The sequence below is a fragment of the Channa argus genome, chromosome 15 (assembly GCF_033026475.1).
Source record: "Channa argus isolate prfri chromosome 15, Channa argus male v1.0, whole genome shotgun sequence".
In the NCBI taxonomy this organism is placed as follows: Eukaryota; Metazoa; Chordata; class Actinopteri; order Anabantiformes; family Channidae; genus Channa; species Channa argus.
In genome coordinates, this window is record NC_090211.1 from 8,332,255 (window position 1) to 8,359,129 (window position 26,875).

At 39.7% G+C, this 26,875-nt stretch overlaps 3 protein-coding genes across 10 annotated transcripts; all 3 read right to left on the reverse strand.

The window, feature by feature from the left end:
* Positions 1-1,682: 1,682 nt before the first annotated feature.
* phospho1 (phosphoethanolamine/phosphocholine phosphatase 1) lies at positions 1,683-4,262 on the reverse strand. 7 transcript variants are annotated; one of them, XM_067476785.1, is made up of 4 exons: positions 4,124-4,262; positions 3,677-3,768; positions 3,411-3,555; positions 1,683-3,153 (listed from the first exon to the last, which is right to left on the reverse strand). In XM_067476785.1, the coding sequence occupies exon 4, from the start codon at positions 3,113-3,115 to the stop codon at positions 2,351-2,353; it is 765 nt and encodes a 254-aa protein (XP_067332886.1). In that variant the 5' UTR covers positions 3,116-3,153; positions 3,411-3,555; positions 3,677-3,768; positions 4,124-4,262; the 3' UTR covers positions 1,683-2,350. The 7 variants fall into 7 exon arrangements, with proteins under 7 accessions (XP_067332886.1, XP_067332881.1, XP_067332884.1 ...); XM_067476780.1 differs by having other exon boundaries at positions 1,683-3,304; XM_067476783.1 differs by lacking the exon at positions 3,411-3,555.
* Positions 4,124-21,446, reverse strand: znf652 (zinc finger protein 652). Of its 2 annotated transcripts, none has more exons than XM_067476776.1 (6): positions 21,132-21,446; positions 15,008-16,541; positions 13,689-13,836; positions 13,122-13,237; positions 11,070-11,214; positions 4,124-9,332 (listed from the first exon to the last, which is right to left on the reverse strand). In XM_067476776.1, exons 2-6 carry the CDS (start codon positions 16,046-16,048, stop codon positions 8,710-8,712), a joined length of 2,073 nt encoding a protein of 690 aa, XP_067332877.1. In that variant the 5' UTR covers positions 16,049-16,541; positions 21,132-21,446; the 3' UTR covers positions 4,124-8,709. The 2 variants fall into 2 exon arrangements, with proteins under 2 accessions (XP_067332877.1, XP_067332878.1); XM_067476777.1 differs by lacking the exon at positions 21,132-21,446 and adding an exon at positions 20,832-21,109.
* A 1,353-nt stretch (positions 21,447-22,799) lies between these two features.
* On the reverse strand, positions 22,800-26,249 carry phb (prohibitin). Its single transcript, XM_067476786.1, has 7 exons — positions 26,130-26,249; positions 25,530-25,623; positions 24,896-25,057; positions 24,124-24,266; positions 23,913-24,029; positions 23,724-23,819; positions 22,800-23,646 (listed from the first exon to the last, which is right to left on the reverse strand). Exons 2-7 carry the CDS (start codon positions 25,612-25,614, stop codon positions 23,434-23,436), a joined length of 816 nt encoding a protein of 271 aa, XP_067332887.1. The 5' UTR covers positions 25,615-25,623; positions 26,130-26,249; the 3' UTR covers positions 22,800-23,433.
* Between the last annotated feature and the right edge of the window lie 626 nt (positions 26,250-26,875).

The window sequence follows — 26,875 nt, forward strand, 5'->3', positions numbered from 1 at the left end:
TCTTACCACAAGCAAAAATAACTGTTTCAGTCTGGTTTTCACAGTCATCACCCATAGTCAAATTCCTTAATTATACCAGGAGCAGTCTAATAAACTTTAAGTGCTGCATTTGATCATCAGATCCTTTAGACTTAAGGAACACATTGGACTGGATGTTCAACTGGTCAGAATGTTTTTGAAACTATAGTGGAAACATATCCAAAACCTTTTACGGAGCTCTCCAGGAATGAATTGTAGGATTGCTTTTTTTAAAATTTGTACAAGTCATCTTTAGGTGAGGGTATGGTGTAGAGTGGTTACTTTCTTGTTCTTTTTTTCTCTTATTTGTTCAATTCATGTGCATCAGTCTCACTTTCTTATAGTTTGAATGATTTATGTCTTCTTGCTGTCATTTGGAATGCCTTGTTACAGACACACACACATTTGTCCTTTTCTTTTATGCTTCTTTCAGTGTGGAATAGCATCATTGTTATCACTGCTTATAAAATCCTCTTTTCGATAATTTGTAAAACATGTTGAATTGCATTAACCTGTACAGAATAATTTACTTGATTGATTGTCTCCAGGGGACAGATGTAGTTACCACTGGTTTTCACTAGAGGGACCTCCTGAAAATGCATTTATGAGATCAGCTCTGGCTGGTCATAATTCATAACTAAACTTAGCTTATTTGTGTGTTTCTAAAAACTAAATAGGAAGTGAAAAGTGTTAGCACAGATTAAACCTTGTAAGTGTATAAAAATTCTTTATAGACATTTGGTTTGGCATTTCACTGAGCTCAGTTAAACTAAATAGGCCTAATGTATTAGAACAAATATGCAGATGAATTATGTATGAGGAATAAATATTTATATAGTCTAATAAACAAACGTTGTGTGGTTTTATAAATATTTCATTTGAATTTGTGGTAAACACAAAATTTAGGAACAGAACATGTACAAGCTGGGCCCCAGGGGTGGCCTAGGGTGACACTGGCCACCCTCCAAATCTAATTGGGTACCCCAGTGGCAAGTACCTGCTGTAGGACTTTGATGACAAGGAGAAGTGACCATTATAAACAAACGTTTATATTATTTATATTGGAGGTAGTTTCATTTATTGTGTCACAATAACATTTTGTAGCACTTGTACTATGGCAGGTTTTCCCTGCAAGGGATGGATTCTTCTCCCCAAGTGTTTATTGATATTTTGAGTTTAAAATTATACATTTTGTGTTTGACATTTCTGGCACTGTACGAAGACCTTATGAACACACTATTAACCACACACACATTAATAGAGTTTATTATTTAAAATAGTAAGATTGGACTTTAAAACCTTTCAAATCATTGTACAAATGATCCACCCTCTTTTGAGCATGTGACCCATCCTGTCCACCCCTAAAAGAATTCTAGAATTGCCCCTGTGAACACGACCAGGCCTACTGTATGATTACATGTGGTTCATGATTGCCTATTTCAGAAGCTTGGTTTACTTCACAGACCTTTGAACCACTGTTATGTTGTAAAGGGTAGCTTATAGCTTACAGCCAAACAAAATGGCATGGTGTGGACATTTGGCCTTTGAAAGAAGTAGGATGTTAAAGTAAAATGCCTCCTTTATAAGGCAGGAACATAGAAAGCCATAAAGGAAAGGGTTGTGATGTTGCAGATCTTTGATGATAAATTCAGACACAGGCAGAGTTTCAGTCGATGGCTTTATTCCTGCTGGTGTAAATGTTTCCTTCATTAGGCATTGCCTACCCAGTAAAGACAAAACACATTGATAAACAATTTAAACAAAAAGACAAATTCCTGACACTTCTTCTGTAAAGCACCAAGGTTGGTTTTCACCAAGTTACTCTAATATCATTTTTGAGACTACAATTTAACATTAGGTCAAACAATTGCAGGTCATAAGAAAACATGTTTATTTGTTTTTAAAAAGAAACAATAACCTGACATTTTAAATATTGTTATTAAAGTAATTACTCACAGGGATTTCTCTAATGACTCAGTTTAAGACTTAAAAGCAACGTAACCAATTAAAATATTTGCAAACTCCTTTAATCGTTTAACCAGGCAAGATATTTGTTATTGATTTTCTCATTTTGGCAGGGATTGGTCTCTGTAATCACAAACCTGCTCATGTGGATCTGGGTCTCAGTTGATGGACTGACCTCTAGACCAAAACGGAACAATCAACGTGGCATCAACACGACTCATGCCTACTTTTTTTTTTTTGTTGTTTGACTACAAATGATTGTATTGCCTTAAACATTACTTTCTGTGACTATTATACCTGAGAATATGATCCACAATGTCAACTGGCCTTAGAAAATGTCTCTTTTGTCCTATGTCTCTGTGACCCTCTACTCTGCCATCAGCTTTCTCAGCCGCTGCATCACATCCTCCCCGCTCACCCACGGTACCGTGACCGCCTTGAACTCCCCGGGCATGGCTTCGTGGGTCTCCGTGATCAGCCGGTGCATGGGGAAGTCCCGCCGCGGAAAGGCCACGTCCCGTGGCCCGAGAGAGAGCGCTGGACAAAAGTCGTTGGCTCCGTCCCCCACATAGAGGATCCTCTGATAGGGGCGGCCCCGCTCCTGGGTTCTGCGGGCCACGTAGTCCCTGACCACCACCTGCTTACACATGTTGTTTGGACACCGCGGGCATTCGTGCGAGTGGAAGGGCTTGAGCACCAGCCGCCCGTCCTTGTTGAAGGTGGCCGGGTTGGTGAAGATTCGGTGGAAGAGCTGGCGGGCCCCGGCGCGCCGGAGCCAGGACTCAATGAAAAAGGTGTTTGCATCCGACACCAGCACGACCTCAAAGTCATTCGGCCGTGTGCGGATGAACTGGAAGAGGGTGAGCATGCCGGCTGTGGCCGGTAGCTTCTCCATGATGCTCCGTATGTCGCTCTCGGTGACACCTTGCTCCGCCAGGTAGGCCAGGACGCGCTGCATGTACTCATTGTAGCGGCCGGGCTGGTAGGTGTCCTTTAGCCAGCCCGGGAGGTGTTGACCCGGGGCGGCCTGCACCACCATGTCGTCGCTGGTTTCATCAACGATGGTCTCATCAAAGTCAAAGAAGATGAGGAAGCGCTTGTCCGGGGGGATGTGGGCTGAATGGGAGGCCATGATCTCTGAGCGTCTGGATCTTCGAGGTTCCTCCTCGCCTGGAGGATGGGGTGGGACATAACAGCAGTTGAAGATTGAATCCCCCATAACTGACTATGCCACACCTTTAAATGTTGCCAAGTGGCATCAAATCTCAGCTCTTGCGCTCCGACTCTCCAACATCACCCGCCGGGCGAGGGCACCGACTTTCTGGGAAATATTATGCATAAATAGACGAAAAGGGTTGGGTTGGGGGCAGAACAGAACGAAATATAGATTTAAGATAAGACATAAACACAATAAATGAAAAACAAACCTTTTCAAAGCTATGGTTAGGTTATAGACCGAAACACACAGCCAGCAGCCTTTTCGTTATTACGAGAGAAACCCTCAAGTCTCTGAAAAAGCATTATTAGCTTTTCTGTAAATGCAAGAAGTAACGAACGGTGCCCGTCTCCGTGCTGTAGCAGGAGTAAAAGCAGTATATCAATAAATGGAAAGAATGAGTCCCACTGTGCTCAAGCAAGAAATTCAACCGCCTGTCTCACAAACAAGCAGCACAGCATGTTGCTGCCTTCATACCTTTAATTGTCGCTGATGTCAGCAGTGGATGTCCGCTGGTGTCATGTGTTTCCCTGCACACAGGAGCCTTCAAGCTGTGCGGGTGGTTTTGTCTGGGGAAAACACAATGAATGCTGGGCTCCATGAGAAAGCAGCCGGTTCAGTCTCATTGCTTCTAAATAAATTTCCTAGGGTCACTTAAGCGACCGCACGATAAATTACGAATCGAGGATCCTCAGTTTCACTATTACAGGATTATTCATAAATTAAATTTGACATAAAGATAGTCAATAGCTGTAACTACACTCGAGGATGCATTTATTATTATGTTTACAAGATCAGCTATTTCAAAGATAAATGTTCTTAATCGGATAATCCTATCTACATACATTTTAATAACAACATGTCACAAATAGCGGAGCAGTTGCAGCTTAAATTTTAGGAAAAAAAACAAAGTAAATGTATCACCGTCGCTAGTCCAGACCTCCGGCGTCGCTCAGGTCCCACAGAGAGCAGAGACAGAGTTCTGCCGATGGGACAAGCACTTTTATGTGACAGCCAAAACCACCGGAGCCGCTGTGGACGTGACCGTGCCTACAAGTCCGCCCATTTAATAGCAGCCTACAGAGCGCGTTCACGGTACTTTCAAGAGAAGAAAGGGGGAGAGACGGGGCACTGTGGGAGGAAATGAAGGAGGAAAAAAAAACTATTTTGGAATTTTAAAGAGCAATGTTAGGCCAATTTAAACCTTGAGGTCCAATGTTGGCAAAGGAAAATATTTAAATAATATAATAGGACTCCATGCTGTTCAGCTTACCTGATGCTCCTCTAAGCAGAAAGCCTCTTACTATATTAATTATGAAATGCTCCCTTCCATGATAATCAAAATTTTGGTCAGCGTGGCAGTGGAAAAGAAAAACACCTTTTCTGAGCTAAAGCTGTACTTGACCTCTTGACCTTTATTTTAATGGGCTTACAGGGAATGAGGATTAAGTTGAATGGTTGATTGAAATAAAATTATTAGAGTATATTAAAAGTAATAGACCCATGTGACTCTGAAACGACATGTTTTCATTTCATTTCATGTAAAGTGAAACATTAGCATCACAGCAAGGGAGTTTGTGTTAGCTGCTTGTTTCTTCACAAGACAGTGGTCTAGATAAAACCGTGCAACTACACTGATTAAGGAACCACGCAGAAACTTTCGAAGCAGCAAATACATCCCTGAAATACACAGTCTGAAAACCTGCTCTCCTTATCTGGCTTCTGACAGATGCACCCTCCTCCCTCCTCTACACCAGAAGGCATAATGACTAACAGCTGGGGCGGCTGACTGTTTTCAAACCCAAATGGGAATAGAAATGTACAGACGGTGTGTTATTATCTCTTCTATTCCTGAAGTGAGCTTCGGTACCTGACCGCCCACTCACCATCAGTGAGTCACTCACACTTTTCTCTACCCATTGGCCTGCTCTGTTACCTTATTGGATTATGTGACTCATTTGTGAGCCACTTAAATCACCTATGGTGTTAGAGGGCACACAGCTTTGATGCAGGCTTGGAGGCAAACACTGTTAATATATGAATAAAACTGGTTGTGTTTGAAAAGCAAATATCCGAGAATTGATCATCTTGTTTTACTTATTGGGCTGACATACAATAGCCAATTAATGACAATACTTTGTGTGTTTGCTTATCTAGTTTAAAAAAAGACAGGAATTGCACTTTAACTGACAAAAATTCCTGTCAAGGTAACCACCTATTCATATAATTAAACCTACATGAATCTCTCAGGTCATTTGCAAAAACATAATAAGATTTAGACTTGCTAAAGGCGAATGGGTTCAAACTGAAAGAACAAGAACTGGTCATACAGAAGAGAACCTAAAACTTCACTTGTCATAATAAAGTTTTAAAAAACAAATAAGTCAGATGCTGAACTTGCAGTGTTGTTCCAAGAGCCCAGCGACCCCAACATTGTAAAACAGTCACATCCAAACAAGTCTGTGCAGTTGCACCAGTTCACAGGAATTTAGGCTTATTGTGGAATTTAACAGAAAATAAACCGATTGACCTACTATCAGAAACATGTTGTACACGTTCCTAATTTTCTAAATTTCCACCAACTAAGTAAGTGGAGATAAAGAGAGGCACACGCAATTATGTGATATCATGGCTACTTGTTTTTACTTTCAAAGTTAGCAGTCAGTTAAATGTACATTATCAAAAAAGGCCCAACTTTTTCCACTTCTCCTTAATCTCCAGATAACATAAAAAAAGGACAAACCAGGACATTATAAAGCTGCACATTTTGTACCAGATACAATAATAAAATACACAATGCTACATTAAGTGGTTAAAAATACAAAGGGGAAAAGTGTATCGATATTTTTAAAAACATCTTTAAAGAATGTACAATGTTATTTTTTTTTATTAACTAGCCGAGGATTTTAGTAGAAAGTGCATTCTATATAACAAAGAAAGGAGGAGGGCAATCATTCCAAATTGGCAAACTGAAATATTATATAGGACATGGCAGAAACAAAATTTTCACAAACATAGAATAATGTTTTTCAGACATAGCTTAGAGGCCTAGTGTAAAGTCACCAAAGCAGGAGGAACATTGCTTTAACTTTGAGGGCAGGTCCAGATTGGTGCAAAAAAGTAATTATTAAAAAAAAATAAAATAAAAAATTAATTTAAGCATATATTAAAAGAAATGTTCTTCGTGTGCTATGGTCCCTTTCACACTATACACCTCCCCCTGGGATTGTCCTCCTTTCCTTGCCTAAAAACATCCACTCAAAGTAATCACCTCCACCCTTTCCATGCAGCCACAACTGCACTCTGTTCCACAATGCAATGTCAGTCCCTCCCTTCCTTCTGCCTCACCCACACAGCAGTAAAGTGCAGAGAATACAAACAAATGAAAAGGCGTTTAAAAAAAAAAGAAAAAAAAAAAAGAAAGAAAAAACACACACAAGACAAAGATCCATACTGAAAAATGCTCAAGCGCAGCAGTAAACCCAAGGGGAAGGGAAGATAAACAATTGATGCAGCGATATAAGACCTACAGAAATGGCAGGATAATTGTAGGTCTTATCAGAAAAGGACATCCTAAACTACTGAGCTTAACCACTTCAGACTGAATACCACTGAATAGAGTGGTATAAAGAGGATCATGGTAAATTTACTGCTATTGATCATCTCAGGTATCCCCTAAGACATATACATTGGGGCACACTGTAAAAGCAGCTTTTGGTACAAGAGCACTGGGGACAACCAGGCAGACTGGTAGAGACTAAAGCAAGCACACAGACTGACTCATGCACACGCACTCACTCACTCACACACACACACACACACACACACACAAAGCTCAATGTCCTTCTTAAACACACTGTCAAACTGGTTGAGGGGGAAACAACTGAGAAACCAAAATTCATGTCAAATACTTTTCATCCATTTCTCCTTCTCTTAATCAATAAACATTCACACCATCACCTATTACAGTAATACATGTTTTGCACTAAATTGATCACATGTATGCTTATTTCAAAGTTTTAGAAGCTGTATGACCACTGCCTTCCATCCTGACATTTCCTAACATGTGCTAACAACAGTATACCTACACTACAGAACCATTCATTAGCTTAAAATTGAACAAATTATTAGATAACGTAAAAAAAACAAAACATGAATGACTCTTCAGCCACCATTATGCGTAGGCAACATTCAACAGCTTTAGATGACTGTGCAGGTCATAGTATGCCTGGATGATGAAAGCTAAAAACAAACCCTTACTTTACAAAATGCCCCACACCTAACAGTGGAATAGGCTGAGAGGAATATGCATAATTGTCTATTAAGAACTTTGATGAAAAAAGGTCCCAGGTGTGTATACTGTGTGTGTATGTATGTGACCTTTAATATGGTAACCCGTATCATTTCAACAGCAGCGAAGAAGGTGGGGTAAATCCTGATGGGGCCATGTGTCTGGCCCCTCACAGTGGCAGTATTTGAAAGTCATCTGTTATCTAAAAGCATCTGTTGACCAACAGTACTGAAAGCTGAGGTTGCACTGATCACAATAAGAACATCAGTGACCATGTTGTCTTTGTCTTTTGTGTGCTTGAGTAAGTGTGGGGTGTGTGCCTAGAGCATGTCCTGCATAACTTGAGATCACAAAACATTTAGTAAAAACCTCAAATCCATTGTAGAAAAGCCAGACTGGCAAGACAATACAATACATTGTTATTTTTGTAATATTACACATTTGAAAATTAAATGGAAAAGCAAAATTAAGAAATATTTTATGTACTGGAATGGAAAGCACCATTTAACCATGATATGAATCTCAGTCTGTCTAGATTCAACATGTACAACATCTTCTTTGACAACAATTCTTTTCCCCCGTCTTACTGTCAACTATGGCACTGCATTTTGCACTACTACTGTTGCACCTCTGAGAGAAAGCCTCAGCCTTAGGACAGAGAAAGGCTCAGATTGAACCACAACATTCATTACACATTTCTGAGGGGCCTGAGGCTCTTGTAGTACAACTTGGGCAGGTTGAGTATTGCTTTTGGAAGGACCTATGCTATAAGCAAAATTCCTGACCAATGTGAACCCATATGTCAACTTGAGAAAAGTTCAATGCAACTGATCTTGGATAATCCATTGAGCCCAGGTAATACATAAGTCAACTTCGATCAGCAGCTTTTGTTGAAAAGGAGATACTTTACACCCATCAATGTACAGATTACATAGAAATCATTGTTAAGATTTCCTAAGAAATGCTCAAGGACAAAGAATCCGTCAGCTGACCAGGGTTTTAAAGTCAGGATGTTAATTAAATTATGAATACACTAAGGGTATATCAGTCTGAAACTTTACACACAGACACGGGTGTGTATTTAGCTTGTCTTATTTAAATGCGTCTGAAAGGAGCACCCCTAAATTAGGGATCTTGCAACTGAGAGACTGAGGCAGGACAATAAGAGGAGGAGGAACAAGGCCCCATTTGGTGTGGGCCTGCAGAGCTGAAGCACTGTTCAATGGTGCTGTGGAGCCCCTGGACCCTTGTCAGTTGGGGGCATGTGGTGCAGGTAGCTGCTGTCCTCGTGCCCACAGTGGTTTAGGGGCTCACTTTTGAAAAGGGCAGGGGGAGGGGGCAAGTGGGAGACTGGGGGCACAGCCAGGTGGTGGTGGGGGTGAGGTGTGGGATGTTGGGGTGTATTTGGGAGGTGTTGTGGGGTTGTTGGGGGGTGAGGATGATGGTGAGAGGGAGGTGATTGGAGCTGTACATGGGAGAAATTTTGTCCCACAGGGCCTCGCAGAGACATGGGCCCTCCTGTTGGGTTGAGGCCCATGGAAGCTGAGGTGGTCGCTGGGGTGGCAGCTGAAGGGCCAGGGCCAGAGGTGGAGGAAGAGGAGGAGAACGTGTTGGCAAAAATGCGGACAGGCACAGGTGGGCCACTGGTTTGCAGAACCACAGGGCTGGTGACGCGGAAACACTTCTCTTTGTGAGCTTTGAGCATGTTGGAGAAGCGGAAACGCTGGCCGCACACTTCGCAGGGATAGGGCTTCTCTCCAGTGTGGGTGCGGCGGTGGCGCTTCATGTTGGGCCGACTGGTGAAGCTCTTCCCACAGATCTCGCAAATGAAAGGCTTCTCTCCTGTGCAAATTCAAAAAATAAGGAGTGTGAGGGAGACAATGTATCCATTAACAAAAAGATCCTTTGCTGTCAAATGTGATGGTTGAGAAAATATTAAACTGATTAAAGCTCTCCAAATTACAAAGTAAAGTCCCCCCCAGTTTAAGCCATTTCTCTATTCAAAGAGCAGCAGTTGTCTTTTAAAAATGCTAATAAGTTGCCATTTCGAATTAAGGGTCTTTACTGTCAACCCACCCACTCTGCAGGAAGCTATTACCATTCACACTTTGAGGCGAGATGTGAAAGTGAACAGCAGCAGCTCCGTTGGAATGCCGCTCTCATTAACCTCCCTCCATGAAGCCCCTGAATGTGCCTGCTACCACCCACACAGCCATCTAATAACAGGCTGTTGAAGGACTCTCTAAATGCCTTTTTCTGGCATGTGCAAAGCTCCCCCAAACCAACTGAATATCAAAAGGTGACAGCTAATGTGCTAGTCTTCTGAAACATCACACTCACTTGCAAGAATTTATGACAAGAATTCATAAAAATTCTTTGTGCAGTTTTGCAAACTTTGGGAGTTTACCATGTTTGCTGTCTATTACAGGACATGACAGGGTGTGTCTCATCCTGCAGGAGGCTACACTGGTTGCTAGTGGCAGAGAGAAGACAGGGTAGTATAATTACACATCAGAAATAGAATAGCAAGGGCCAACAGAGAGCAGTGTGTCCACCCACAACTGGCACAGCTGGAGAAAAACAGTGAAGGATGTACAGGCTTCAGTTTGATCTCAGAAACAGCAATGCAGCAGGGACAGAAAAACAGAGGGATGCATTGGAGCATGTGTCAGGGTAGTCATTATAAGTACAGGAATATATACAAGGCTTTTCTTTGAAGTAAAATGTCCCTCTCATTAGAAAAACTGGGCAAAGTCTCCTTGCTCTTACCACTATAATGTTCATCTTGGCACCACCCCATGTCTTTTCTTTTTTTAGTGAGGGCATGGAGACTAGCTGGCTGACTGACCGACCTAACCCAGGGAACATGGACCTTTGGCAAAGCTTTACTCTCAAGATTTCAGAATTGCAGAGTTCACTTGGATTTGCAGAGAGATAGAAAAAAGTTACATCTGTCAACAACAGTTCTATAGACTTTTACAATAAAATAATGCGAGGGAATTAGGGGCCAAAAAAGCACTTTGTACACTCAAATTATGTTTAAAAAAAACCTTTGTTTTATTTAAATCGTAACTTGACTGCAGGACAACAACAGCCATGCCATTTAAATTGATGCTAAGAAGGGAAGACAAAGCAAAATGATCTACAAAAAGTGTATAATCTTTTCTGATTTTAGGTACTATACAACCGGTCAACATTATAAAAAAAAATTCTCTTCTGAAGTAATAATAATGACAGTATAGACAACCAGTCGTTGCATGCAGTTGGAATTCATCCTGTACAAGTCGTATCAGTCTTTCATTTGTTAATGGAGATACATCCAGGGCCTTCACAAAACTTTAAACTTTGGGATGGGCATTCCTTTTAAGCACAGAACTATAGACCAGGACCTAAACTGAACTTCTAAAGCTTTTAAAAGTCTTTAAAGTGGAAGCATGTTATTACAAATCAAAACATAGGTTAAATTTGCCACTTTCTAAAATCATTTTTTTGGGACTAGAAATGAACAATGGACTGACAACAGGCCACACACTACAATTAGTCTGTGGAATTTTGAGATGACAACCAAACAGTTCTCACCTGTGTGTGTCTTCATGTGCTCATCAAAATACTGCTTCATGTTAAAGTCTTTGCCACACCATTGGCACATGAACTGCTTGTGTCCAATGTGAATGCTCATGTGGGAGCGAAGCTGGTACTTGTATTGGAACCGCTCATCACAGTTCTGCAGCAGAGATGAAAGCGACATTCAGACACATATGTACAGACAGAAAAAACTAAACTTTGACCACATATTCTTTGAATACTGATCTTTCTGTTCTAATTTTAACACAGTCATGTAACTACTGAGCACACATTTTTTTGCATACACAAAACAAACTGGGTGAACAAGTCACGTTAGGCTGGGAAGTTTGGAACACTATGCATTACATGAATTACAAAGAAATGTTTTAGTTTTTAGTTTAGACCCAACTACTGGGTTTAAGCAGTTTACATAACAGAACGGCCATTCCAGAATAATTCCGTATATACATAGACAAGTTTCTCCACAAATGTGTTTAATACACTTCCCTTAATTCATTTTTCGTAAAAGGGGAGGTTGTTTCTTTTTTTATATGTACATGCTGCTAAACAAACAAGGTTACTGCAGAACAAAAAAAAAAAAAAAAAAAGCTGAATTTTTGGGCCGCATGTTACAAAACTATGTTTTAAGATACTGTACTTTGTAGGTCACTTTTTTTCCCCAGAAGTGAAATATTTATAAACCCAATAGTTCCACCTGGATAAATACATTTTAGTGGGGAAATACAATCTTGCAGTTTCCACACGGCACCACGAGTAAGCTCACTCTGGAGAATTACCTATACAAAGAATACACCCTTTGTAAGTATGTAATGACATGTTAAAGGAAAAGATAACTTCAAACATTTAATTAGAGCTGCTACACCCATACACACATGTTCATGTTTTTGTCCATTCATGTGGTTGGACATCAAAGGGCCTCGGGTGGGTGTAAAGTGCCCCATCTGTCAACCTCCACTAAATTAATGAGTCAAAACATGGATGAGATTTTCCACCCTTTACGCTGTTGAGCAGAAACAAGCTTGAAACACTTGTTTGCACATCGTGACAAAATGCACCAATGTAAGAGTTGGTTTAAAGCTCCAACACACTAAACAGCACTACATTTACCGTATATTCCAGTGAATTGGGGAATGCTGTGTTTGTGAGTTTTTTAAATATTTGACATGGTTTAACTGAGCTTCTCTTTATAACACAGTACATAAGGGTCGATTGGAAATTTAAAATAGAGAAGCATGTTACCACTGACATTAACCAAATATAACTAATCTGGGTTGGTCACAAACCAGCACAGCACAGATGCACTTCTACTCAAATTAATGAGTGAAAACAAATGAGGGTCCTGTTGCAGCATACAAATACAAATTAATCAAATGCTCAGCCACTCAACTCAAGACAGGAAAGGTCACTTTGAGTGCAGTATTCAAACAAACAACAAACAAAAAAAGACACTATAAGCAAGAAAGATGACAGTACAGTATCAATGCAGTGTGTAAACACTGCTTTGATTATGGCATATTATGAACCGAAAAGTATTTCAAAACATAATTGTCCAAAAGAAAGCTTAGTGTTAAACATTGGAATTTAGGCTGCCTTGAAACAGTATCTGGTTGGGGAATGGAAACCGGTCGAGTCTTAAGTCATCAATGTTATGTGAAAAACCTTTTAGATGGAAACATTTCAGCAACATGTGACAGGGTCGTAGAAAAAAAAAAAGAAAAAAAAAAGAACAGATAGACAGACAAGGTTTATTCCGCTTTAAGATTCTATGTAGGTCACCCAGTCACAAGTGGATGCAAAATTAAATAAATACATACGTACATAAATAAAATGCATACAGTCACTCAGAGTTTGTATACAGTACAATCCAGTCCAGTGCATCCTATTCCCTACATCATGGCTGTAATCATTGTGAGCAAAAAACCTAAATCTGATCCCAAGTTGTCATACTAGGTGCAGTTGTGCCTTATTGATGCCTGTTATGAACAACAAGCCCAATCCACATTTATCTGAATACACAACACTGTGTGTTAAAAGGGTGAATCTTACCTCACAACGGAAAGGTTTCTCTCCAGAATGCTGAAGTGAGTGAACTTTTAAAGACATGCTACGTTTAAATGATTTCCCACATGTCTCACAGGTAAACGGCATGTCTTTAGTGTGAGCTGGTTGGTGGGGGAGGAGTTGAATAATAGAGACAAAAGAAAACAGTACTTAGCCAACTGCAAACATTTGATCACCAACACCAATCTTTTAAATGGAATAGATGTTTATGAACAATGAAGACTAGTACACTACACGACCAGAGAAAACATACTTAATTGTTTATACTTAGAATTAAAAATAAGTCAAACAAAAAGAATAGGATAATCCTACAACAAATGTTTAATTGAAAAAAAATATATATTAAAAAAAATGTATGTGTGTAAAATACATAAGAAAAATATGCAATATACTAATATGCACTAACATATTAATATGCAATATTAGTATGTTCTGGCTTACTTGTACTTAAATCATGTGATGGCTCACAACCTTAATTTTGGTTCAAAGGGAGAGGAGGCAAAACAGTAACTGGGGGAGAACAAAAAAAGAAAAAGAAGAGGCCTCACTTACCAACCATGTGCTTACGAACATGGGCCATAGTGTAGAACTTCTTCTCACAGATTTCACATGAGAACTTCTTTTCTGCATAGCCATGCACAATCTTGATGTGCTCATGCAGTGACCACAGTTTCTTGAAAGACTTGTTGCAGGAGACACACTGAAGAACACACAACACAACATAATAAAAAAAGAAAACAAAACACAAAGATAAAATTAAGCCAATTCTTGCCAATAGGTCTCTAGGTTTCTATTTGCCAATACTATACTCCAGCTCCCTCTGCTGGGGTAAAAATCAGCCTGCATCTTGATTTGCTATAATTTCTGTGGAAACCTGATGAAAAACAGAACAAACCAAAAAAAAAAAAAAAAAAAAAAAAAAAAAAAAGGGACATATGTGAAATATGTGTGGTAATTTGGCATGTTGCTGTGGTACATTGTTTAAATTTAATTGATGCACCAAATCATCAGATATTTCCACCAATGACATTTTGGTGCTTCGGGGTGAAAGAGGGTAAATACCTATGCACTTGGTTATTTTGTTTTTTATAATAACACCTAATTTAGACTAATTTGTTTTTCCCTGTTAATCAGTGTAATCAGTGCATTTTTATTAATAATGTCTAAAGAGATTTCCATGGACTATGTTACTGTAATTCCTGAAAGCCACTTATTGTGTCAAGTGTTATGAATTTGATCTGCCTACATAGCCACTTAAACAGTATATTTGGTAATTTCAAAAATAATGACCAACTTAAACTTTCAAAATGAATACAAGCAGTGAGTGTCTATAAAGGGATTGTTGAGAATGGAACATTTAAGAGGCTCAGCCAATTATAAGAGAAGTCATACAGATACAATTTAATATAATTTCGACATGTTTGACCAGCTGTGGAAAGCGGATTGTACTTTATTCACCAAATAACTACAGATGCAAGTTTAGTAAAACACGGGGCTAAATTAAGATGTTCAAAACAACTCTTGAGTATTATCATGGTGAATCTACAGTATATTCAGTTTTAAACAGTAAACACTGTATTGAATCCATTTTTGAAATTCAGTTTTCACAAATCACTGTTAAAACAATTATGTTTCTGGCTCAAAAAAATATATAACTTAACTATAATTAAAAACATTTAAAAAAATTACCAAGTTTAGCTGTAGACACATAACTTGATGATAAATTTCTTTACTCAAAAACAAAACTAACTTATGTCACAGTTATCTAAACATCTTAATATTCCATTGAACCACAATTCTCTGCAAAGCAGCATAACATTTGAACGAATATTTACAAGTACGTGATATGAGATTGGAGAAGTCTGCTTTACCTGGATGTTCTTCTCACAGTCTGTCTGCTGATGTAAGGCCAGCTCACTCTCCAGGACAAACTTTTTGCCACATTTGTCACAAATCTGCATTCGCCTGTGTGTGACATTCATGTGCTTCTCCAGGTACCAGCGTGTGTTGAACACTCGGGGGCACTTTTCACATGCCAGCAACTCTTTCTCCTCCATCTCTGCTTTCCCTCCCGTCATTGTAGTCGTGGAACTGGCTGATGTTGGGGCTGACCTAGCAGATCTGCGCTTGCCCTTTGGAGGTTCCATGCGCTTCCGTCGCCCCCTCGTCGTCATTCCAGCACTGGCAGTGCTCAGAGCTGTTCTAAGGCTTTTTCTCCGCGGCTGGCTGGGAGCTGCTGTGCTGCTACTACTACCCCGACAGGCCCGCTTTGACCTTGTTCTTCGACTTTCAATCTCATCTTCCTCATCATCTTCCTCATCATCTTCCTCATCAGGGCTGTCCTCCTCCTCTTCTTCATCATCATCTTCCTCCTCCTCATCTTCATCATCATCATCGCTGCCCACTCTCTCCGAGTCATCTGCTGTGGTTTCTGTTTTGTTGTCGCCCTTGGATACGTGAAGTGTCTGGTTGTTCAGGTTTACCTCAACAATGATCTGTTCACGCTTGAAGCCTTCCTCTTCACCATCCTCTTCTTCCTCACCTTCATCATCATCTTCAGTTTCGTCAGAGGTGCCCTCGTTGCCAGTCTGGGACTCCTGAGTTCCCAAATCCTGCCCAGCTCCTCCCTCTCTGAAATACTGCTGATGTTGCTGTGGAGTCACATGTTGGGTGGGTAACTGACCAATGCTCTGATCTCCCATGGAGGTCTTGGCTGCCATTTTACTGTCCACTAACACAGAATAAGGTTTGCCACCAACCTCTCTCTTATAAAGTTTGCTTGTCAGGTCCACATCTGGGCTAGGGGATTGGAAATAGGACTGGGACACTGGTGCCCTGCGTCCTTCCTCCTGTGACATCCCGCCAAGGCTAAGGACGGAAACCTTTTCCTTTAGACTCTGGCAGGATTTCATAAATAGGGAGAGGGAATGGAGGGAAGGAGTTGGTGGGAGCACAAGGAAATGAGCAACAGCAACTGTTTCACTAGCCTACTGTACAAGGAGTGGCAGTGGACACCACACCAATCCCCCACCCTCCTTCTACTGAGAGAGGAAGGAGGGGATGAGGTGAAAGAGAGTCAGCCTGATTCAAAAAGAGCATCCATGCTATCCAAAGGAGGAGGTGCAAATGGAAAGACATACAATCTGATCCAATGTTTGTTTTGTATATTTAAAAATCTAACTGCAAGCTTAAAGGCTCAATGTCTTTGATGCTGAACATTTGAAGCTAAATTTCTCTCCAGTTATAATGTGTGGTGTTTGTAAGTTCAGTTTTCTGAAGGCTGCTGCCCTGTAGGGTGCCAGTGTCTTCAAATTGCAGAGCAGGTAAAGACGAGCAGAACGCCAGACATGGGACTGCTGTACAGACTTCTGCGTCTTGTGTCAACAGCCATTTACAGTGCATTACCTATGAGATCAGAGAGATATGAGAAATATGTGACAAGATTGTAAGAGGTTCTCTTCCGCTGTCACATGTAACTGAACTGAGAGTTTGTGAACTGAAACTACAGCCATATTGTCAAGTTTTTAAACAGTGAGCACCACATTTGCCCACAACTGTTTCAGTGTTGTGTGTAGGAGTTTAAACCACAATCCTTCACAAATGAATGTGAATCAATTCAATTTCAAAACCTGAGCAGTCTAAATATTTCCAGACCACAACTGAAACAACTCACTATAAAATAAAATACAGATAGTTTTCTGTTTAAGGTGGCTCACCATGATACACCCTGCTAAATCAAGAGCACATTTACAATAATGGAAATAAAACATAAGACATGCATGCAAGATCATGTTGAATCTTAAACAATATGTTATTGCTCCAGTCAAAAACTAAACTGTTTCCCATATTTGTGCTTGATAGTTTTCATGCTCAAAAACAAAGATTTTGAATTAAAGAGTCAACAAAACAAAAAACAACCAAAAGAAATAAAATTAAAAAACAACCTGACAGCAAAGCTGTTTTACACAGCAGCAAACAATGTGTGTGCATCAACCCCCCCTCCCCCCACCCCCCAATCCACATCCACCCCTCCATTGACTGTTACAGAGAATAGTGTAACCACAGGTTAGGAGCCTATATTTCAAACACAACCACAGGAAACTGTATTTCGACCTTTCAATGAAGCTGGAGCGCTGCACAGTGTGGAACCAACAGTAACACAACTTTTTGACAAGGTGAAACATAAAGAAATATTAAAACAAAACAATTTAATTGTTGAACATATTTCTCCATTCTGTATATTCAAAAAGGTGCAATTTTTGCCGCTTTAGTACACATATGTCCTGGGGTGTGTCCTAATGACAGTTGGTTGACCTTGAATAACCTTTCATACTACTTGCCATAATGAGTATGCATGAAGGTGTTTTGTTCACTAGAAAACCTCCCTAAGCAAGTAAGAGAAAAACACATTTCCTTTCTTCTTGGAGGCAGCAAACATCCTCACCTCTGTGTCTTCACACCTTATTCTTTATTTCTATTAACAGCTGATACTCTTTCTAAAAAGAAGATAAATAGGCCAAAAGAGAATTTCAAATTCAAACAGTCTTCACCTGCGAGCTACTGTGTTCTAATCTTTCATTTACAATCATAAATAACATGAACGTTGAGAGAAAGCCCTAAAAAAGAAGAAGATAGTGTGCATCAGAAGGGTAGAGCTCATATATTAATATATATTACCTCATATATAAAACATTTCATTCAACAATTTTGATCACATATTACAGTGAGTTATTTTTTGTTTGAAATGAAAAAGTCTCTTTTATTTTACTTTTTCACTAGAAAGTACATTTTTAATTTTGGCATTTTAGTTTTACTGAAGTCCTTGCCATTACTTTATTTCTATTGACTTTCAGAAATTATCTGTGACAAAACAATAATCTTTCAAATGACATATCTAATACTGAAAGCTAAGAAATTAGTTTTTCAATGTTGTTCGATGATCCATATTCAACGCTTTTTTGTCTCTCACAACTTAATCTTAAAATAAAGCCACAAAATAAGCCTGCACTAGCATGAGACTTGAAAAACTCAGCTCTGATCCACCCAGCACTCCTTCTCCCTGCGCCGTCATATGCTTCTGCTGTGTGCTACGCTCCACCGCAGTCTGCACACCTCTTTAGTTATTAGTCATCATTGAATTACAATAAATAAGAATCCTGCAAAACATATTTTTCCCAATCTGAGCCCTTTTGAAAAAGATAAGATAAGCCTAATATAAGTTTTGCCAAGTTTTGCAAAAACTACATTGGACAGATTCCATAGTGTAGCTTTAAGTTCTGGTCACATGTCTTCCAAGTCTGTTTTAGTAAACCCCTAACTTTTTTACCTGTTACTCTTGTTACTTTATTTCAGTAGACTATGATAAAAAGGCTGAAAGAACAAAAAGCAGACAAAGGCAATGTAAATGCAAGCAAATTATGTTTACAAAGTTTTTAACAGAGCCAAACATACATCAATCTGGTCTGCCTGTTTTGCAAAAACAAGTGTAAGCCATTTATGTAGAATTTGACTATCCACACATACAAGACACACCTGTCTTCCTGTGCACACTGACAGTGATCCTTTCTGAGAATTGGACAGCAGCTCTGAGAGAATTAAGACCACAAAGGGAGGGTGAGCTCTGCACTGACAGACCAACTCACATGGCTGTCTTTGACACAAAGCCTAACAGATTATTGTCTGGATGACAGAGGAATATAAATTACATGAGAAACCACAGCCTGAACCTGACTAAACATGCAATGAGCTAGTTAAATTATCTTTTTTAACATGTACATGTTTGTGGGCTTGAAAGAATGTACAAATATCTAAGCTAAATAATACAGGCTATCCAATTTGCCATTCACAATGTAAACTAATAAAGACTCTCAAATTGACCACAAGAAACTGTCCAAAATACACATGTGCAAATAAACAAACAGAGTGGTTATGTAATTGAGTGAAATTCCACCCCCTCCACTTATCATTATCAATGATGAGTCATTTCAGAGTTTCACTCAAAGTGAAATATAGCAGTGCTTTGATGTGGGAATGAAGTAGAGCGCTGACTTCTCAATATCATCTGTAATTAGTCTACACAATCAAATTGTCGGATCGGGAGGTCAAATTTATGGAATAACGATCATCTGTGACTGCCCTTTTGGTCTGGGCACCTTTTGAAAATGGACTTTGCTGCCAGATGAAAAAAGTGCATCAATAAATTGTTTTCATTGTCTGTTTCTATCTAAAGTGTTTCTAATGCTCCGCAGAATTTGCGCAGGAATCACTTAATGTAACAAAATGCATTTTAAAGCCTTCCTCAAATATGCTTCAGAGACCTGATGAGAAACCAAAACTAATTTCATATAGAGTAGGCCACAAAGACAGTCATATACCGGATAGATGCTACTGTGGCTTAAGATTTGAATGACACAGGATGGGAGCGTTGGTGCAAAGGCACACTTTAAAGCCAACAGCTCTCAATGGTGCAGCTATAAAATGTTTACACGTGCTTAAATGAACTGTGACACTAAAGCAGATGAGACCTCTGAAGCAGTCAAAATATGTCATGGTTACTTCTTATTATGCAGTAGTGCTACTCAAACCCATGCTCCATCTAAAGTCTAGACTTTAATGAGCTTTCCCTTTTGCAGCCTGAAGCTGACTGTGTGAGGGTTCACATTCCTCACAATGTCCAAACTCATAAGACCTTAACCAGCTCACTGTGTGGTGTGCTGCAGGGGGGCTCTGTGATTCTGTAGGTAGTGGACCTGAAATCCATAACTGGGGCTTAGAGCATTATGTAGAGTTCTTGATTCGGTATAAATCATCTGGGGTTTTGTAGAAAAGTCAGAGAGTATAACCTTAGCCCCAAGCTTTGATACCACAGGTCTTTACTGTCATCACCACACAGACAGGGACACTATCAAGCCTGACAGTCGATTGCTTAGTTTACTACAGGGATATCTTTAAATGAACAAAAATAACATGTGAACATTCATCATGATTCTTATATTTAAAATATGATTAACAATGTAGAAAAATAATTAAACATGACTGAAATAATAAGAGAAAAGTTGATTCAACAAGTCTAACCTTTTTTAGCAAGCGAGGATTATAAATTAAGATTTCCACACTAAATTTATTTTAGGAAATATGACGAGATTATGGTGTAGCACCTACTTTAACTTTTTTCTGATTTTATAGTGCTATATCTTGCATATATGAATATTTTCATTCACAAGACTTGTGGCAGACGTTGCAGCCGACGTTGCAGCATGTGTGAAGTAAAGACTCGGCAAAAACAAAAATGCAACTTTGTGAAACGGACAGCAGTAACACTATGCAGGCCTGGTCAACTTAGGCTACTTAGCTAGCTAGCAATAGTCCATAGGTACTAACCTGCAAACACATGACAAGCTAACTTGGCTACATTAGCTCAAGGTGCAGTTATTAGGTATTTTTGTGCGGTTACGCTTACACAACATAAAGAATAATCACATTACGTTACCCAAGCAATACAAACCGAAGGTTAGTATTTGCTGACATGCATACGCCAACAACAAATGGAAGGCTCTCACTTTTTTAACCCCAAACCGCCCAGATTTGGGCTAGTTAGCTTAGAGCTAGCATTAACGTCAGATATTTAGCATTAACATCACACTTAATTTCAACACAGCACTTTTAAGGATAAAGTGTGACAGTTGTCAGACTCACATGAAACGAGATGAAAAGCCGATGTCATGCTTTGCTATCCCAGTATCTTTCTTGCTGTGCAGGATAAAAAGCGCCGCTTTCCTAACAAAACCCAGGCTGCTGAACTGACAAACCCACTCAACTCGACACTGTCACAAAGTCACTGCTAGCTCAGCTCCCGGACAATTCTCAGCGAAGCTCCGGCCACCGGCTCCCGGCGATCGGAGCGTGCTTTTCTCAGCAGCTGCCATGCTTGTCACACAAGTAAGTCCATAAACTTAAGTTGAATAGCAACATTTTGTTGTCGGTTTGCTGGCTTACCTCTGCTGAGTGCGACGTCCCTCTTGCTTTCGTGCAATCAGAGTTGCACAGATTCAGGGCTGCACGGCGCACTTGTACCACTCTCTCTCCCTCTACATTCGCGGATGTGCATTTACAGAGGGCAGTGCCAGAGGTCTTTTTGTGCAAAATGTGGGAGAGTGTTTGTTGGTGTGCGTTACGGTCTGCGGAGATACCTGCGCATCGACGTCCTCAGCCCCGCTACGTGGCCCAGCCAAGCTCTCGCGCGTACCACCGCCGTGCCGCGCTCATTCCAGGCATCCAGGCCGCTGTCTGGACAGGCGCGCGGTAGCGTGTCTGGATCTCCTTTCGAAACCAGACAGAACACGGCGCGCGCACACGCCGAGGAGAAATCCTTGATTGATGAAATAATACTGTCAAGACGCCGAGGACCGTTTATTCTCTTCAAAAAGATCCTAAAACTGTAATTATATGTACAATATTTTCAATATTCAGTTTCTTGCAATTTTGTACTTGAGATTGGGCATAGAGTTGACAGATATTTGTAAACAAAATAAACATGAATGTATGTCCTCCTTTGCGTAGAAATAGACTCTATTCTAATTTTTAATTGGACTGCAATAGTCATAGCTGGATTACAAATTAGGAAAAGTGTATACCTGCCCTGAGGCCCAATAAATCCCAAGTTTACTCTGGGTGTAGGGAGTGCACGGTGTTTGATTAAAAGTACATGTAGTAAATGTTGAAGTAAGTTTCAATTATAACAGATTACCTTTTTTTTCCCGGCTTTAAGGATAGACTGCCTCTCAATTAAGGAGTTTGATGAAATTGCTAAGAATTTTTTGTCAAGAAAATCAAAGTAAAAAACATCTAGCAAAGTAATGTAATTATATAATCACTGTAAGGTTACGACCAATTATTTGTATTATCCCCGAGCTGCATCTGACATGATTGTTTTGATAGCTTATTGACTGCTAACTCTATAAAAAATAAACCGTCAACACGCCCATCACGACCCGTGAAGCTAAAGTGAACAGCACTGCGTAGACAGTTCTCTAAATCCTTAGGATACTCTTGTATAAAACTAAAATTAGCTGACGTTCTGAAGTTGGTACTACTACATTTTGGACATTTGGGGGGGGGGGGGGGGGGGCAAGGCTGGTTTGGTTGGTTTCTGGGTGTCTTGGAAAACTGGCAACATTAGAGGCCCAGTTACACATCTTTGCCCTGGGAATTGATTCTAGTTAACCCCAGGAAAGTGCTCAATTTACATATTTCATTAATATTTTTCAAAATAAACAATTGACAATCAATGCATAGGGTAAGAATTTGAATGGATCATTTAGAAACACTATAATGAAGTAGTATAGTAATAGTAAAGCAACAATGAACTGTTAACAGACAGCTTCTTTGTTGTAATCAAGAGAGTGCAATGAAGCACCCTCCTGTGGTGACAAGCATCATTACTCTCTAGAAAATTCTGTACAGTCACCTGGTCTTGAACAAGTGTGAACACTGGGATGTAGAAAGAAATGTTTCTTAAGTTGAGCTAGTTCTGATATAGGCCTTGCACCTTCACAAACTAAAGCAACAGAAGTGATGCCAGTTGAGGAGCAGCCTCTATCAGAAAGGCACATTTCAAATGATTGTGAGTGGTAATATTATAAATAAAGACATTAATTCCTGCAATGCAGATACAAGTTAGTGAATTTTAATCCATCAGAGAAGTCAGACCAAACAGACAATTCAAGTCAAATGAATAAACCATCTCTAGTCTAGGTCTTAAAGGTGATTCTTAAGTAGAGCCTCTCACAGATTATGCACAGTTATACAATATGATGAAACTTTCCAGCAAGACAAAAACAATGTAATGGAATTTAATATTCAATTTCTTGAATCTTGACTTTAGAGGAACTGCAAATTCAGAATTCCTTTAATGTAAAAACCACTGTTGCTCTCCAGACATGCAGTGCTCTGAATCTTTAAACAATGTAGCAAAAACAAATCTTATTAGAATTTACTGCATTGTTGAGTATTTTTGAAATAAAGTACTATATACGTAGATCATCACAGATTGAGAGATTAACCCCTCCACTTCTTTACACATGGGTGGACCTCTTAAATGTATCCACCTCAGACTTCTCACGTTGTCTCCCACCATGCTGCTATCAGCAAAGCCTGATCTAAAGTTGGTTAGAGAAAGAGTTGGAGGAATAGGTGTGAAGTTGGCAAGAGTCCTTCAATGAATCCTCCAAACACCCCTTCCACAGCTCATGTAATGGCTGGTGACAGCACACAGGGGCGGACATTGGCTGAAGTGCTATCACTGGGGCAACTGGAGCAACGTGCCCTGTCCTGAGGGCAGGTAAGTGACATTGCGGGAACGAGAGAGTTGGAAAGCGATGTCCTCAGCAGCCTCAAGCTTACGTAGCTCTACAAGACCATCACCAGACGCCATTAGAGAGTTAGCAATGAGCAAGGCAGCCTGAGAGTCTCCTTCTGCTGAGATGATGGCAGCCTGCTTCTGTTGCTCTGCCTAAAACAACAAGAAGGAAGTTTATCACAAAATGTTTTTGATCTAAAATTGGCTGAAGTGCATGTAAAAAGTGATACCTTTTCTACAACGAAGCGAGCTCTCTCTGCCTCCTGCTGTGCCACCTGCTTCATCTCAACAGCCTCTGTGAATTCCTTGCCAAAGGTCAAGTGTGTCTAAAAGAACACAAGACAATTGTGTCTCATGTTAAAATTTAATTATACAGAAAACAGTTACTCCACAGTCAGAATTTGCTAGCAGCTTCATACCAGCGAAACATCATCCAAAATGAGGCCAAAGGTGGAGGCTCTTTCTGTAAGGTCTTCGCTGACCTGCCGAGACACAAGTTCTCTCTGAGTGATGAGCTCACCGGCATCAAACCGAGCCTGAGAGGAAAAATAAACATATGCTTTAGTCGGTTTATCTGCTCATTCAAAAAAATAAAATAAAATTGTTGTAACCTTTTCATATACTACCTACCACTACAGCCTTCAAGACCTCTGTGGTGATGGATGGCAGGACCCTCTCATCATAGTCCTCACCAATACTGGTAAAGATGCGTGGCAGCTGGTTTGTCACAGGCCGGAAGAGGATACGCAATGTAATGTTTACATTTTGCAGATCTGTGGGATTATAAACATATAACTCACACCACACAAAAAACTTCTTCGTAATGAATCCTTCCTATTGACAATATAACTTGTTTTGTCACTGTTTTTAGACAAAATGTGGGTGTAGAAAAGAATCACCCCCTCATTAGTAAATTGACAACAGTTTGCTTTGATTACTGCCTTGAGTCTGTTTTGATAACTTTGCACACCTAGAGTCAACACCTTTTTTTGCCCACTCTTCCTTAGAGAACTTTTAAAGTCCAGCCAAGATGAACCTTCTTCCCATATTCATCTTTCTGGCAGAGGATAGCAGGTTTTCCTCGAGTATTTGAAGGGGCTTTACCCTTTTTTTACTATTTTTCTATCTATCCTAACAAGTTTCTTCATTTATAGCGGTAAAACATCAAATTGTAAATATTCTTAAAGCGAGTGATTCTTTTTTTATATACCCACTGTACATATTTATGTTACATTTGGATGTTAGCCATGCTAGTTTACATATTTTTCTCCTCAAATATTTATTTATAAAGCAAACTGTATCCTCACAATATACATACAGTCTTATGATTTCTAAGAGACAGAATGTATATATGACAAAGCAGAAAAAAGCCAATCAACAGTTCACTAGTTTACTGATGTACCTTTGCTGCCTGTGATGACGGGCACATTGCGTGGACGGGAGCGACAATCAAAGATAATAGGTTTTTGAACCCAGGGAATGAGAAAGTGGGTCCCTTCACCGACAACGTCATCCTGGACTCCTCTAAACCTGTCAAATATCACAGCCCGGTGCCCTGCATCAACTGTGGAAAGAAGAATAATAAGTATTTATTTTATCCAGGGATGAATATTTAAAAAAAAATTAGAATTGCAGAATTGTAATTTAAAAAAGCTGTTTGGTGCATTGTAAAATCACAGATAAAACACTCAAGTACTCTTAAATGTCCGCAATAATTTTCTACTGCATTTTTTTGGACATGGATAATATACACAATATATTTGTAATAATCTGAATTCAATGAGAAAATAGCAATAATGGATTCATTGTTAACCTTTCACAAGACATTTTTGCTGTAAATTACTAAAACTATTTCTTTTTAAAACTAGCAGCCAATTAATTTCTTTGTCAGCACATCAATTCATTAACTAATCATTTAAGAGAAAGAGAAGCAGTAAACCCCGGTTGCCAATTAATTTTAACCACTAGTCAATTAATATACGTTTAACTGATGCCGCTCTTGTTAAGTGATAGTTCTCCACCTGATCAAGACTCACCATTGAAAAGGGCAGAGTTTACCACACCTCCACCAATGGCGAGGGCCAACCCCAACTTCCCAATAGATTCAAACAGCTTGGCCATGACAGCGACCTTCAGACAATGAAAAGTAAACAAAACAAACTTTACACCAGGGCATTGCAAACTACTTAAGAGGTTATTTGCAGATAGATCCCTTCCTTCCAATTACAGTCGCCCTTTGCCTTGAGCCGAATGATGCCAAGGCTGTGGGTGTTAGCTTACTAGCTTACATTAGCTTATCAGCTAGCGTTAGCTGTGAACTGAGACAACTTGCAGAATAAGGTGAATACAGCTAAAATGGCTTTGTAACTTAGAGTGTACGGCACACAAGAGGCGACGTATAAAACGCTTGAAAAAACATTAAAGTCTTTGTTGGTCAAATCCAGAAATCACACTGAGTTGTTTAAACGCACGTTATCTCGCTGATGGACTTACAAAGGTGTTTGTCGTCTCTGCTTTATTAAACACTCGTAATTAATAGATATATAATGAATAAAATGTTCTTCGTGCAATTATTGCTATACGAACGTTACGCTATCAAGTCAAGCAATTTTAAATAAATGTATAACACAACTCACCTCAGTTTTTCTCAGATGTCTATGACCTCCACCGGACACGACGCACTAAATGCACATGAACCACCTCTTCTCCAGCGCATGCGCATCGGATGAAGCAACGAAGCGTCTGATTGGACAGAAGACAATCTTCTTCTTCTACGACTTTAGTCTAACTTGCTGAGATTCTATTTAATTAGGAGTTACCGACACCTACTGTTATTATAAGCTGCATGGCACCAACAGATTTACCAATTGCTTGATTGATTTGCTGAATGACTAACAGACTGACCGTATCAATAAAAAAGTAAAACATAAACTACTAATGCCATAGTGCAGAAGTAGCCTCTGCGTTCAAATCTTTACATAAATAAAAGTAGAGTAGTAGTAAAGGAAGTTCCAGATGTAAAAGTACTTATGCAGAGTGGTCCATTTCAGATTTTCAGATTTTCGGAATAGCCTAATAATTCATTCATTATATTTTTCATTGACAGCCCGAGTCTGAAACTAACTAACTAAAGCTATGACATAATGGCAGTAGAGTATAAATGTAAAGCAAATGAAATATGTATCTCAAAATGGGAGCCTCCTTAATATTTGCGCAAAATTACTTACTAGTGTCGGTAGAGAAGTCCTTGCAGCAGCTCTCTAACACGTTATGACAGTAGACTTTGTAATAGCCCATACACCATCTGCAATGTAGAAGATGTAAACTTGAGTAGCCTATTAGAGTTAACTCTTTGATGCAAGAGTGAATGGAGCCTACACTC

Coding starts and splice junctions, on each gene's coding strand:
- phb (XM_067476786.1), bottom strand. CDS start 25,614: ATGGCCAAGCTGTTTGAATCTATTGGGAAGTTGGGGTTGGCCCTCGCC. Junction 25,058..25,529: donor AAACTCTGCCCTTTTCAATG/GTGAGTCTTGAT, acceptor TTCTTTCCACAG/TTGATGCAGGGCACCGGGCT. Junction 24,030..24,123: donor AGGTCTTGAAGGCTGTAGTG/GTAGGTAGTATA, acceptor TTTTCCTCTCAG/GCTCGGTTTGATGCCGGTGA.
- znf652 (XM_067476776.1), bottom strand. CDS start 16,048: ATGAAATCCTGCCAGAGTCTAAAGGAAAAGGTTTCCGTCCTTAGCCTT. Junction 13,238..13,688: donor TGTTCGTAAGCACATGGTTG/GTAAGTGAGGCC, acceptor CCCACCAACCAG/CTCACACTAAAGACATGCCG. Junction 9,333..11,069: donor GCACATGAAGACACACACAG/GTGAGAACTGTT, acceptor GAATTTGCACAG/GAGAGAAGCCTTTCATTTGC.
- phospho1 (XM_067476778.1), bottom strand. CDS start 3,800: ATGGAGCCCAGCATTCATTGTGTTTTCCCCAGACAAAACCACCCGCAC. Junction 3,154..3,676: donor GACATCAGCGACAATTAAAG/GTATGAAGGCAG, acceptor CCCATCCTCCAG/GCGAGGAGGAACCTCGAAGA.